Genomic DNA, 15,393 nt, shown 5'->3' with positions numbered 1-15,393 from the left:
TGCTCAGTTTTGTTTGGTGAGGGGCAGGGGAGAGAGGCACCATCAACATTATTATTTTTCAAATTTGGATAGTGAATTGTTGTTGTTGTTTTATTAACAGGGATAGAATGATACTGTTAAAAATGGAGCAGGAAATTATTGATTTTATTAGTGACAATAGGTAAGTTTATTTGGTTTCTTGTTTGGTGACTTCTTTGGGAAATTAAATGCTCATCTTCTTGCTTACCTATATAACACAATTTGCATAAAATAATATTTTAAATGAAGGACCTGATATACACAGGATGTTGGGATGATGGGAGAAGCCTTTTTAAAGAAATGTATAAAAAATAACAACAGGATACTTTGTATTTGGCATACCAGATTAGACACTTGAGTTAACTAAGGTTAATATGCTTTAAAAAAAAAAAAAAGTGGTCTTCTATTGTTCCATCATGTCAGAGGCTGCATCATATTGAGCCCTTTGACGTTTTGTTCCAGTAATCATTATAAAAAGTTCCCCCAGATGTCGTCGTATCAGCGAATGCTGGTGCACAGAGTGGCAGCTTACTTTGGCATGGATCACAACGTGGATCAGACTGGGAAATCTGTAATTATCAACAAGACCAGCAATATGAGAATGTAAGTGCTACCTCACTGTTCTCTTTCTATTCCCCTTTCCTAAGAATCAGTTGGTATTATGGCTACATTTTCTTCATTGTATCCCAGGTGTTTTCTTTGTTTGTTTTATTGTTCTGTTTCTCCTATACTGAGTAATTTTTCTTACTTTTACCATTCATTCTCATGTGGAGTATCATTATGCCTGTCCTTGGAAGAACACTAAGGACATGAAATATGTTCAAGCAAATCAATCTGTTCGTTGATAAGAAAGCTATGCAGTGCCTCTAGAATAGAATGTTATTTTTCCTGGTCCCTTATTATCACCATAATATTGAGAGCTGGGGGGAGGAAGTAAATTGTTGCCTATTATTCTTACCTGGAGTGGTGCAAGCTATTATGTGTACTTTTAACCCATACGGTTAAATGCATGATGGCATTCCTTTCCCTATATAATTTTTACAGGAATCTCCTTTTGCATAATGAGTTCTTTATCTGGTATCCACATTTGTTCTTTAGATGCAAGGTTTTTCCCCCCATATACATTATTATCCCTTCGCAGTTTCTCAACTGTCTCTGAATTAATTCACTTCGCATAATAAATAAACTAAGAAGACCATCTGGTATGTAGAAACCAGGCGTCACAGAATGCAAAGAGTTGATTTTTATATCATTAAGTGGGCAAAAATGTATTAATTTCTGTAATTTAGGAATGTGTCTCTTGCCATTTCCACCTTACAAGGCATCTAAGACAACTCACACCAAAATAAAAATTCATAGGCAGCCATTGAAAACAATAAAATAATACCCACTAATGTCTGAGGCCTAATTGTGCAATCTCCGAGTGCACTCTTTTTAGACTAGACAGATTAGCCTGATCCGGAGGTTTGCAATCACTCTGTTGAGCACATTGAGAACTCTTGTGGATGCAGGCTGCCCCATTAACGTCAATGGAGGAAACCGAACTGTGCAGTTTGATTTGCTGCTTTCATTAAAATGAATGACACAGCCTGTGCAGTTGTGGGAACTCTGGATGACTCAGTGTCCCTGCTTCTGTAAGAAATAGTTGGATGGAAGCAAATAATGGAAATTCATTGACCTGGTTTGCACAACATGCTGGACTCACTGGGGGTTGTTTAACACACGATGAGCTGTAGTGTGTGCCAGGCAACATTTGAATATGCAACCCGGAGTGGGGGTTGGCATGTCATGCGAACCCGGCCACTGAGGGTTGTATTTATGTATTTATGTATTTATTACATTTCTATACCACCCAATAGCCAAAGCTCTCTGGGTGGTTTACAAAGATTAAAGGTTATTTGAGGGTTAAACAACCCTCAGTCTGTTGTAGAGTTATGTGGGTGCTGTTATCCCTCAAATAACCCTCGGTGGCCAGGTTCGCATGACATGGCAATGCCTGCTTGGGGGTTTCATATTCAGAATGTTGCCTGGCACATGCCACGACTCATTATGTGTTAAATAACCCATGGTGAGCTGGCCCTGTCACGCAAACTGGCCCAGTGTGTCCTATACCAAATTAGGAGCCTGTACCCAAAGAACTGGCTGCTTGATTCAAGTCAATGTATAAAATTCAGCTCCTACTTTTCCTTCTTTTGCTGGCTCTTCATTACTTCAGTTCTCTGAGGCACTATGCCTCTGCCCTTCTCCTTCCCTTGGATTCCTGATTCTCAGTTTGTTACGTATTCTACATCCGTATTTCATCCCTTTTGGTTCTGGCTCCAGCTCCCTATTATTTAGCTTCCCTGCATCCCAGAGTTTGTTCCCAGTTTTCAGCCTGATGCACCCTTGTCCCCAGCTCTGTGAGGTTTAAACTGAAAACATTCCTTCCAGGACTGGACTGCAGACATTTTGACAACTTGGTTCTCTAGTCCTTGGAATGTTCATGAACTTCTATGAAGCATAGACCATAGAGTTGGAAGTGTGATTGGAGATCATCTAGTCCAACCCCCCTGCTCAATACAGGCTCTGCAGTGTAGGAGGCAGCTACAGTAGCCTGACAGCTGTTGAGCCTTGGCTTATATACCTCCAGTGAAGGAGAGTCCGTCACTTTCTGAGGCAGTTTGTTCCACTGCTGAACAGCTCACACAATTCAGAAGATTCTTCTGATGTGCACCTGAAATTTGCTTCCCTGCAATTTCCACACATTGGTTCTAGTTCTGCTCTCTGGAGCAACAGCAAACAACTCTGCTCAATCTTCTGCATGACAGCCTTTCAGATTTTTGAAGACTTCTATCATGTCTCTTCATGACACCAATTCAGCCAGTCAGGAGATACTTGAGGACTTCAGTCTTTGCAAATTGCTATATGAAATACCTGATTGCTTACTTTTTTGAATGTTGCAATACAGTTCAAGGCAGTTGAAACATATCAAAAATGCATTTAAATATTATGAGAAAATGTGTACTTTAAATACATATTTAAATATGTATCTTGCAAATTTGTTTCCAGAGTTTAGAGATTCTTGTCCTAACAACCACTTCCTTTAGCCACCATTTCCATTGGTCAACCTCCATAGCACATGTCCCTTTTTCTTGACCCTTCATAGCAAATCTGGCCCACCTGTGTCCCCAGATGGCCATGCCCACTTCTCCTAACCCCACCCTCTCTTCCCCAATCACCAAGCATTTATTTAGTTACAATATTTATATACCTCTCAATATCTAGAACAGATTTCAGAGTGGTGAATGCAAGAAATAAAACAATAAAAGAATAAAAAGATTAAAATACCACATTAAAATTATACTTGTTTAAAAACACACACAATGCCAATTAAGGAATGCCTCCTGGAACAGTGCTGTTTTCAGGAAGTGCCAGAAACAATGCAGTGTTGGTGCCTGCCTGACCTCCAGGAGCAGGGAATTCCAGAGAAAAGGGGCCACCATGCTGAAGGCTCTTCTGGTATACTCTAATCGAGCCATAGGTCCATGTAGAACCACCAGGAGCAAGTGCATTGGGGGTTTCCTTTTACAGTGTTTTACACAGCTTTTTTGCAGCTTTTCCCCCATTCTAAAAGGTTGAAATGTCTCCCTAAGGCTTAGTTACCAGCAGTAAGAGCTTTAAGATAACATTTTTGGTATTTCTGGCCCCACCCCCTTTGCCTTTGGCCCTGCCCACCACTGAAATATAACCTCTAAGTGCTTCTCCACAAGTGAATTTGGCCCTCAGGCTGAAAGAGGTTCAACAATCCTGATCTAAAAAAAATTCAAACTCTAGCAAAGTGTGTATTAAATTGAAATAGATATACACACATGAAATAGGAAATCAAACACAAATTCCACAGTCTCTGTATTCATGACAAGCAACACATAATTATAAGAATACCACTAAGACCTTTTTCAGATATTCCCCCCCTCACATGTTAATTAAACATGTGGAGCCGGGAGAATGTGACAGTCCATTTGGCTGAATAGTAAGCTATATGCATAAGGAAGCCACTTTCAAACCTTTGGGTAAACATGGCCAGCAGGTGCAATCACACTCTTCTCTATGCATTCAGCCAATGCACATATGAAGGTCTGAAAGGTGCTATAGTGAATGATGAGTTATATTCTCCCAGCATAACAGTACCTCTTCAGTGCTGCCCACACCCCATGCCAGAGATCTCTGAATATTTGAGTTGACCCCTCAAAAGTTATGGCCTTGAATCAAAGGTTTCTTGAAAGTTGAAATGGGAGCCTGAAACTGAGAAGTCGATTTTGGGAGTGAATTTTATAAACTGTGGTGGTAAATTGGAAGGAGGGGAGTATTTCACTGCAGCTTACAGTAGACTCATATTTGGATTCTTTACCAGGCTACTCTCCCATACATTTCATGGAGAGATCTGATTGAACAGATCTCTTCCTTCCATTGAAATAAATAAGGAAGCCAGTCAGGATGGCAGAGCTCCAGTGTCTGCAGCAGTGACTATAATGTCCACTTTGGCTGGGTTTGAAGGTGCTGTGAACCTCTGCACTGCCCCTACCCCCTGCAACCTAAAGATTAGGAGAATGTCTAGACTGGTCTACAGTGGTATGCTATAATGTCCAAGGGGCTAGTGTTGTGCTTGCATGGAAGTGCTTTCTGCGCTTGGATGTTGGCCTCTTCATGACTGTACGATGTATAGTCACACAGAGTCCGGGAATCTTTGATGCTCTTCCAGAATACTAACACAAAGTTTTAACACATAACAATTATGTCAGCAGAATGATAAATTTTCTACTGTGCCAAATATGTCATAGTTAAAATATGTTGTAGGTAGTACTGCCCACACTGAATCTGTTAATCCCTTGTGTCAGCAACAGAGTGGCTCGATTCATTAGTAACAAGTTGTTCCAGGTGCAGGGGTGGGGGGTGGGGAAGAACCAATGCATTGCAGCCACACAAATATATAATTTAAAGAATCCTAAGAATTTGCTAAGCAGCAAACAGTTTCCTGGTTCTGATAACACTGAACCATGATGATCCTGGTCTGATAAATGCACTGCCTCTTCTCCTTCCCCTTGCCTTTGTGGACCCAGCTTCAGCAGAGCTATCTTACTTTCTCAAGCCACAGTTTCCTGTAACATCTGAACCAAGAAACTGGTTTCAGTTCTCCCGCCAAATCAGGATGAGATCCTAGTTTCATAACGTGTTTGGAGGGAGCCCTTAAACCAAATATTCCTGGCTCAGATGTCACAGGAAACTGTGGTTTAAGAAAGTAAGATAGTTTTGCTGAAGCTTGATACATGAAGGAAGGAAAGGAGCATGCAGGTACATGGCTTATCCCCAGGCAGATAAACCATGCTTTATCAGACTGGGTTCATTATGACTGAACTGGGCCAAAGTTGCTTTGCAAACAAATAGTAATGTAATTCCTTATATATTTTCTGCATTCACACCTGGATAATATGCCCCATTTAAAAACAACAACAACAACAACAACAGCTTTGATAAGTCAATGCATTTATGATACATTAGAGTAACAGATGAGACTCACTTCAAATTTGGCAACACTATTCCATGGAAATGCAAGGAAGTTACTCTGGTAAGCCTTTTAGTTTCACATTTTCCATTTATACAACTTGCTCTCTCATGCCATTAGTAGGCTAGAGGTTCCCTGCCTTATTTCCCTCATTCTACTCAGACTTCTGGCTTCTCTACACTCATTCTTCTCCCAGGGTCCTGATCCTCAGCCTACTCTGCCTCATTTCCTTCCATCCTCCTGTTCCTGGGTTGTCTTCCAGCATCAGCTTTCCTGTCCTCTGCATACTTACCTCAGAATGCACAGCCTTCCTGATTCGAGCACTTGGTCCCTGCTGCCCTTAGGCTTGTGCTAAAGTTGCCTAAATTTTCGTCTTCTTGCCCCACCCCTTTCTTCAGTTCCTGAAGACCCCCATCTCTTCCATCCCTCTTTCTGTTAGGTCTCTGACTCATCCACCCATCCACCATTCACAACCCCTGCCTGCTTTCATTTGATTCCTTCCCTTAAGTCACTCTGCCTCAGGGATGTGTTTCCCTATTTCATAAGCCTTCTTTACAGTCACCTCTTCAGACTTCAGCTTCTCTGTTTATGTTCTTCAGCCAATATGAGACTGACAGCCTAACACACCTCTTACTTTTCTCATAGAGGCAGTACTGTTTATCAGTATTCCTACCGCTAACTCCCCCCACACACACACACACAATTAGAATGACTATGAGTATTCCATGACCTTACAGCAATTCAGCTAATGTTTAGAGAGGCTCTCAGGCACAGGCAACGTGATGGTGGCAGCCAAGGTTGGGCTTATTATATAAGATGGGAGAAACGTCTTTATACCATGTCTTTGAAAAAGATAAGAGATTCTAATTTTTCATGTTGTTTCTGTCACAGACATATCATGTTGTTGTTATCCTACTTTTCTACTGCACAAAGTGGCTTATGAAAACCTAAAGACAATCTGATTTTTAAAAAAAATCATAAGAAGAGAATAATAGAACAGCACCGCTAAAGCTAATATGTCAGTTTAAAAACAAAATAATCCTCAAAAGCAGCAGCAGTAGGCATCAAAAGCTTGTAGAAATAAAATAAATCTTCAATACTTTTCTAAAAGGAAACAAAGATAGAACTCAGTGGATCTCTCTCCCCCACCCCACACACACATGAGGGGGGCAGGGAAGAGTTGCCTAGCTAATGTAAAGCATTAGAAAGAACTCACTGGAAAAAAATGAGAAGGGCTGGGAGGTTCCACATACCTAAATTTGTGTCTTCTAGTTAAAACTATAAATAAATATGTAACATTCTCTTAGAGTAGGTAGTGCATTACTCCATGAATATTATTGAGAAATATTATATTCACTTGCCTAGGGGGGAATTAATTTTTAGTCTCATTTATATGTAATGAAGATGGGACTCTAGTAAGCTTTGTGCCTTTCTCATTGCTAAAATCCCACAGAGTATTCAGTTTATTAATTAACTTGGTAGTGATTCCAACTGCATGGCCATGGGAGATTCCATGCTCAAATTTAAGCTGGCTGTAAATGTGGTAGTGAGTCACCTGGACATGTTGAACTCCCAGGAGCAGACACCATATGGACCTCTATTATAACATGAATGCAGAAAAAGTTACCTTGGGGTGGGAAATGCAGTGGTGTGAATCTATCCTCAGTTATGAGGGACAGAGATTTGTTTTGGTTCTTTTCAGGAAAAGCAATCTATTGATCCAATAGCTAATGTGATTCTAAGGATTTGTTCAACACTGATATTTGCTCTGAGTGATTAAGATTATGATCTGTTCCAGAATGGCATGGCATGTATTCTAAGCAGGGTGAAGAAAGATTTGATGTGGGTGAAAGGAAGAGTGGGGGAAAATAAAGAGATGAGACACATGTATGTGGTATAAAAACTTGAGCCACATTTATTGAAAATCTGCAAAAGGTAGGGATGTACAAAAGGGACTTACCTTGTCCCACAGCTTTTTTCGCGGTGGGGGGGAGGTGTTTCGTTTCTCCCCCCGAAGTTCATGTGAGGGGGGGGAGGCTTCCTGCCTCGCCCAGCCGAAATTCAGGCCGGGCGGGAGGCGCCCCATCCCTCGCCGGCAAAAGTCAGGCTGGGTAGAAGCGCCCCATCTACCCGGCCACGAAAAAACAAACAAAAAAACCCCACCCCCGTGATAGGCTACGTAACGATTAACAAATAGATTTGCAAAGTCAGCCGTGATAGGCGACGTTAATCGTCACGTAGCCTATCACGGGTGACTTTGAAAAAAACAACAAAAAACGCATACACAAATGGTGGCCCCCATAGGTAGGGATGTACGAAAGTCACTTACCTGGTCTCGCAGCTTGCTTCGCGGTGGGGGGGAGGCGCTTCGCTTCTCCCCCCGAAGTTCAGGCCGGGGGGGGGAGGCTTCCCGCCTTGCCCGGCCGAAATTCAGGCCGGCGGGGAGGCTTCCCGCCTCGCCCGGCCGAAATTCAGGCCAGGGAGAAGCGCCCCGTCTCCCTGGCCGCGAACTTCAAAAGAAAAAAAACAACAACAACGCCCCATGATAGACTACGTAACGATTTACTTAGCCTATCACGGCTAGATCTGCAAAGTCAGCCGTGATAGGCTACGTTAATCGTCACGTAGCCTATCACGGGTGACTTTAAAAAAAAAAAAAAAAGCACATACGCAAATGGCGGCTCCCATAGGGAGCCGCCATTTGCGTTCCTTATTTGGTCCCTGTAGTCTACGTAAAGATTTACGTAGACTACGGCGAAAATAAGGGCAATGCTATTTACACTTCAAAGAGGCTGAAGGGAGGGGCCCCACAGGCTAAAACGCCTCATGAGCCCCTCCCCCCCCCAACCAGTGGCACCATACTGTGAATGCCAGTGGCGATCGCTGCAATGGCTTCCCTGCAGCCAGGCAAGCCAGACATGGGGTAGGGCATTTCTGGACATATATTGTGGCAAAGGCCTTATAAAAAAGAAAGAAAGAAAGAAAAAGAGAAGGGCTCTTACTTGATTCTTTAGGTATGCAATAGTAACCACTTTGGCTTTGTACATTTCATGAGTATATGAATGGGTGTTTGATCTTCCCTAGGTTTTCATGTTTCAATCTCCCTAAAAATGCTCACCGAAATTAGACAAGCCAAGTCTAGTGGGTTTTGTCCCAGAGATGTTTATACTGAGCTCTCTCACCCCCAAAAGTCATACACATGTATCCAAGGACAAAACGTAGGATTAATGAACCTTATATAATGCCTCTGTTATTATTTTTCAGTGTAATATAATCTCTAAATTAATTTGTTTGGAATTAAAGTGGTCATGTACTTTATAGCAGTTACACTGTAATAAAGTGTTAGTTAAACATTAGTCAATCACTGCAGTCTTTGTTAATCACTGCAGCCTCACAGCCCAGGAGTGTAATCTTGCCATAAATAAAATTAACATGATTAGTCTCCAGTCTGACCTTGGTAAATGGAAAGGAAACATAATGTTTCCTTATTTCCATACAGAGTTGGAAATTTACCCAAATCGCATTATTTTATGAGTCAATATTAAACTAGCCCAGGCATATTGCAGGGAACACTTGTTTGGGAGGGCCAGCTTCCAGATCATTGTCAGAACTTTTTTCATTGCTGCCTCACAATATCAGCATTCTTATCTGTATTAGAAACTATTGGTATGCTCACAAAACAATATTCTAGTTCTCTCTGAGGTGGTAAACTGTATCTGAGGTGTACCAAGCCGAGTCTGAAGGTGCATCTCACACGTTAGAATACTGCTCCATACATTTTTTTAATCCTGCATGTAAGAAACAAGCATGTATGCAAGGCTAGGCTACACTAGAACATTTGTCCCTGATATATAGTTTTCTGTGTCCAGAAATCCAGGGATTTTGCTTTGTATATAAAGAAGCGTTCAGTCATGTGTATCTACACCAGTGGTACAGTCCAGATACAGACTTGTCACCTCAGTGAGAACTTAAGCTATGTATTATCCCTAATCCTGCGATCTAGAAATGTGTTCATTCATGAAATGGTGCCTGGTGTAAACTGCTATGAAAAGAAGGGTGAGGAAAATGCCTAGGGAAAGCTAACCAGATTATACATGCATACAGTATTTTTTGAGATTCCACAGTAGCCAGTTTTTAATGTACAGCCTGTACTCATGGTCTTTAAAGTTATTTTCTTTTCTTACTGTGATTTTCAGTAGACACTATTTCAAATACGTAGCATTTTCAGCTGTTTGGGGTCTTTTAATACCTCAAAATGAAGTATTAATGCCTAACATACTGATGGTCCTGTTTAGCATAAACCTATGTAAAATAACAAAAGGCCTAAATGGAAGAGAAATCCAAAATGTAAAGTCTCTTATATCAGGTTAAATTAATTGAGTCACATGATTATGAATTTCATAAAGAACAGTAGTGAAGATTATCCTTTTGCTGAATTTTATCAGGTAGGGTGTATCTTCAGCAGAAGCCTTCTGCACAGAAATTACTGAGATTCATGTGAGCAAGTGATGTAGTTCACAGTGCTGCAGGACCTGTCACTGTTTGAGCTCCTCTTTGTTTTGTTCTTCATACAAAAACTTTTACCTTCCCGACCATCTGCTCCCATCGGTAGTACATGCCCTGGTCTCCTCTCGTTTAGACTACTGTAATGCGCTCTACGTGGGGTTACCCTTGAAGACGGTTCGGAAACTGCAGCTGGTACAGAACGCGGCGGCTCGCCTGATTAAAGGCAGCCGCCGGCGAGATCACATCACTCCAGTGCTGAAGGAGTTGCACTGGTTACCAGTTGTTTTCCGGGCCAAATTCAAGGTGTTGGTTTTGACCTTTAAAACCCTATATGGTTCCGGCCCAGCCTATCTTAAGGAGCGCCTCCAGCAACACCAGACAGGCCGCTTAACAAGATCAGCCTCGGATGGCCTTCTCTCTGTCCCATCAGCCAGGACAGCTAGACTGGTGGGGACGAGGGAGAGGGCCTTCTCTGTGGTGGCCCCCACTCTGTGGAACTCCCTCCCTAGGGAACTCCGTCATGCCCCCTCTTTAATGAGCTTCCGTCGTGCATTAAAAACGTGGTTGTTCAGGCAGGCATTTGGGGTGGGTTAGGGTATTTTTTTTAAAAAAAATTTATGGTAAAATTTTATTGTTTTAAATTGTTTATGGTGGGTTGTACATCGCCCAGAGTGGCTGGGTGACCAGTCAGATGGGCGATTAATAAAATAAATAAATAAATAAATAAATAAATAAATAAATAAATAAAACTTTTACCTCATTGAAGAACTATTTGATTTTGTGTGATGGGCACAGGTAATATTATACTGTCTTTTCTTTCTAGGCATTTTCTCTCCCCGTCTTCCAAATGCAGAGCTGTCTACTTCTATTCATTGTGAATTTACACCATTTTCCCCATTCTCTGTAGACACTTTGAAAATTAATGCAATGCATATAGACAGTACCCATGTTTGCATGCCATCCAGTTGATGCCCATGGTGGCCAATCCAGCATGTGATATATATGTGGAAGCCAACTTCTACACAGAGGTCCCCTTATCTGGGAAACTTATTAATCATGGGAGCATGGCATGGCCTGGCATGGCTCTGTGAGGGAACACTTGCAGTGCACATATCTTAGGTTCAAAAGTGACATCTCCATTAAAAAGATCTCGGGTAGCAGGCCTGACAGTGGTTACCAGTCAGAGTAAAGAGTAGTGGGTTTGATGAGTCATTTGGTTACTTAACAATCCACCTGGACACATCTACAAAGGAGCCATAACATAGCCACTAATGACTAGCAGGGAGCATGGCTAGCAGCACTTTTATCAGCAGATCCAGTCTGTGATTCCTCCTGTCATGCCCACATGTGCCGTGGGAAAGTCTTACATGGGTGTGACCTACATACAACAGGACCAGGGCAGTCTCTGCAACCCTAGTGAAATTAATATAAATTCTTATATTTGATAGTCATATTGTGGATTAGGCCTGCACATCTTGTGGCTAGGGATGCTGGAGAATTCCATCTGATTTGCATTTTTAAGTGAACCAACCTAATTCACACTTCCTGGACTAATAGACAATTGGAACAGTTATCCTTTGTCCTGCAAATTTTGTGATGCAGTTCTGAGCTAAAAAATGCATATTTGGGGCAGGGGCGGGGCAGATGCAAACAATTGAAATGTATATTTTGTGTTGCTTAAAAACAATTAGCAGAACAGGGGTTGGAATGGACCTACAACTGAATTCATGTGAAATTGACAGAGATCAGAAATAGACTAATCCAGGCATCCCTGCTTGTGACTTGCTTGTATAAGCTATATAGACTCCAAAAGCCATGTACTGTAGCCTGCAATCATGTGGCCTGCAATACAGTCATCCATATTGGGAGATTTCTCCCTCAGCCAAGTCTTCAGTAGGCTACTGTACATGGCTAGTGTATGGGTGGGTTAAAGGTTGTGCAAGCCTGGTCTGGATTTCCAAAACTATTTTGAGTTGATTTTTGAGAGAGTAGCTTGGTGGCTGATCATCTGTGCTCCTGACTAGGGATGAGAAGATGACATTCCCCATTCTATTCCCTTATTGTTCCTGTAGTTCACTCTGCCTGGCATTCAGTTCCCCCTGAATTTTTGTTTAAAATTATCTCTGGAATTGGACTCTGTGCAATTTGTTGCAGTTTGTTTACTACCTTCTGTTCATTTGAAAAGCACTATACAAAAAGTAAGGCTGTGCCCAGACCCACCCAACCTGCTTCAGAGGCCTATTCAGAGCTTCTGAATCGGCCCCAATCCACATCAGCCTGATTTGGACCTGATCTGACCCACTTCGGACTCCGGATCCGAAGCAGTATTTGGACATCCGAATTATGTCCCAATGAGCCTGTAATGTCCCATCCGAATTGTGTCCCACTGAGCCTGCCTTACAGCTGCCATTTGCACAACATTTGATATATGGAAATAGATGAGTCACCATTTTAAAAGAAAATGGCGACTCCCTTGAAGAGGCCGACAGCTGCAGGCACTCATGATGGGTCCGGTTAAGGAGCAGGGGGCTTGTGCAGTTCGGTGAGCAGCTCACGCTCATTGGGCACGTCTGGGGGGGGGGCATGAATGGAGGCAGCCGCTCAGCGGTTGCTCGGGAAAGCCAGGGGCAAAGCTGGTCCATCCCTAGGGTGTCTGAGCTTCAGAATTGTCTGAAGCAATCTGAAGCAATTCAGATCAATCCAACCTGCTTCAGACCAAACCCAACATGCTTCAGATCTGGACCGATTTGGTCCAAATCACCTCGCTCCAGCTCGGAATTTGGATCTGAAGTGGTGCACAGCCCTAACAAAAAGAATCTTGGTACAACCATACTTATGACCACAGCAAATTTTCTCTCCTTGCTATCCCCAGTATTTTTTCAATGCACATTTGCACCAGTAAAATTCTGCACAAAAAGAATCTTGGTGCGGTCATGCATATGATCACTTCAGGATTGGGTTTTTTTCCCAGTTCATCTCTGAGCATGTCCACATGCACATTGCTAACGGAGCAGGCAAAATAATACATTAAGAAATTGAAAGCTGTGCAAACTCTGTATGCACACTGCTCCACTTTTACTTAAATAAAATAAATAACATTTTGAAATAAAAATGGAACATTTGAGAATACCTAATGCATTGGTTTTAGTTCAGGAACAAGCTCAGGTAATTCAGAACTCTTAAAATATGGGAATATATTCTGATAAGAATTTGGGAAGCATCACTGCTCTTGACTGATTGCCTCAATGATTTTGAGATGTTCAAATGTGTATCACAGTTTTATCTCACGATTTCCTGGGAAATTTTGAGGCTGTAATCCATGATTTCAACACATATCTATAATGTGCTAGTGGATTCAGACAACCCTGCTTGGTCACATGTTACATTTGTGGCATGGCTGTCATAGAAAATGCACCAATTGTTGCAGTGCTGTATTTCATACGTTTCTGCTCATCATTAACATTTTTAAAAGAATGAGACCACCTTGCACACAATATAGAAATGCATGATTTGTTGGCATAAAAATAATGCAAGAAAAGAAGCTATGCTGCGCCACCCTAATCCTTGAAAAGAGAAGGCAATATGATTAAAGACAGTTTGTATTACAAATAGAAATGATGGGCATAGGCAGGAGGAAGAGATGAATACAGCAAAATCACAAATCAGTTGAAAACCTGACGTTGCTCTAAATCTTTTCAGCTTATTTGAATTCTCTTTGTAGTAACACTTTTTCTATCTCCTAGGGGAGGAACATATATCAGCTGCATTAGCCTCCTGATGGTATATATTTATAATTAGATTTGCATTTGGTTTGGGGGTATGTGTGCTGATTACCCTGCATTCACACTGGGCAATCATTGTCCTTTTTCAGCAGTGTTGCTTCTAATGGTTTTTCCTCTGTTTTGCAAATCATTTAGTGAAAATGTATGATATGCAGCATTCTGCATCAAGCTCATTTGTATAACATCTGAGATATCTGATAGAGTATTACAGAATCCTAGAAATAGAACATTATTTACTCTTGTCTTGCATCCAATGGTGCTTCTATCCATGTATTTTGCAAATGGTTCTAAATTTCTGAAGCCCAGTCTCATATTCTCTTCATCTTTACCATTCCTCCCCTTTCCTGTCTGTCTTTTCACTCCAATACATTAGGCCCAGTCTGCATGCAGAAACCAAGTTGAAGTAGCTTCCACATTATGATTTGCCACCAGCAGTCCCTCACCATATTGTCCTTCCACATCATGTAGAGATTGCTCTGCTGAAGTGCTTCACATTCCAAGCAGTGGCTGGCCCTAACACAGAGCACACCCATATGATGTAGCAGTATGAAACAGTTGCACTGCACTACATTCCTGTTATCCTTTATTAAGCTGATTGTAGAGCACATAGTCAGAGCATCATGTTCTGCTCCATTTGCCAAATAATGGATGTTGCTTTGCCTCCCACACTGTAATTCCACATCTTAAAGCATGTGAGCATTACATACAGTTCCAACAAAGATGGAATTGGACCTGAATAGCTCGTAGGCAGAATAACCTATCTCATAGAGAAGCCCTTTCGATGGAGGGTGATATGGCATATGTTTGAGGGGAAGAGGGAACATGGTCTAGAATTCTAAAAGTGGGGGCTTGTCCAAATGTTTGAGGTTCCCTTCCATTTCAGTTCAGTTACATTTATCCATTTAAAACCAAAATTTATCACACAGCAATAACACAACATATCTAGGCAATTTCAAAGTAAAATTCAATTATCATGTAGTAAGTCAAGCTATAATGAAAGAAGCACTTCCTTTTTAGGAGAGTTCTCACATCAAAAGGTGGTGGTTATCTAGTCTGAAAGATCAGCATGCCCTTCTTTCTATGACACACAAGTGTCATAACATAGAAAGGGAAGCCCAGCTAATGCTGTACGTGCTTTGACTCAGTTCTGGTTGATTTCCATTCACCTCACATGGTGGGGCAGAATGTGGTAGCGCTGCTGGTTTCATTTTTTCTCCTTCCTCATGTAAGTTTCAAATTCTCTCTTTTCCTTCCTCTCATTTGTTTATAAGAAGTTCATATTATTTGTATCTTTTCACTTTCCCATCTACATGTTGCTGCTGTTTATCAGCCCCGCCCCACTGTTGTTCCTCGTTTTTTTTCTAATTGACTGTTGCCTACCCTTTTCCTCAAATTTCCCCCTCTAATTCTTTAATCTTCACATTAATGGACTTGTTAAATCTTTTATATAACATACTGTGTTTCTTCCTTATGCTTATGTTCTTACTTGTCACTCCTGTTCCTCTACAACTCTGCTGGATATATATTAGAACTTATAATTTCTGCTAG

At 41.5% G+C, this 15,393-nt stretch overlaps 1 protein-coding gene across 2 annotated transcripts in view; it reads left to right on the top strand.

Annotated features, from left to right (window-relative positions):
* ARPP21 (cAMP regulated phosphoprotein 21) overlaps nt 1-15,393 on the top strand; it is a 184,957-nt gene that overhangs the window by 66,760 nt on the left and 102,804 nt on the right. For both annotated transcript variants that reach the window (XM_084860412.1, XM_084860411.1), the window contains exons 8-9: nt 101-160; nt 481-621. In XM_084860412.1, the coding sequence (XP_084716538.1) occupies nt 101-160; nt 481-621 (201 nt within the window). The remainder of the gene's footprint in view (nt 1-100; nt 161-480; nt 622-15,393) is intronic.

Source organism: Heloderma suspectum, chromosome 5 (assembly GCF_057233095.1).
Source record: "Heloderma suspectum isolate Gila_16-S chromosome 5, 16-S_ref, whole genome shotgun sequence".
In the NCBI taxonomy this organism is placed as follows: Eukaryota; Metazoa; Chordata; class Lepidosauria; order Squamata; family Helodermatidae; genus Heloderma; species Heloderma suspectum.
Note: the sequence above shows the minus strand (reverse complement) of the source record. Positions and strands in the feature narration are given on the sequence as shown.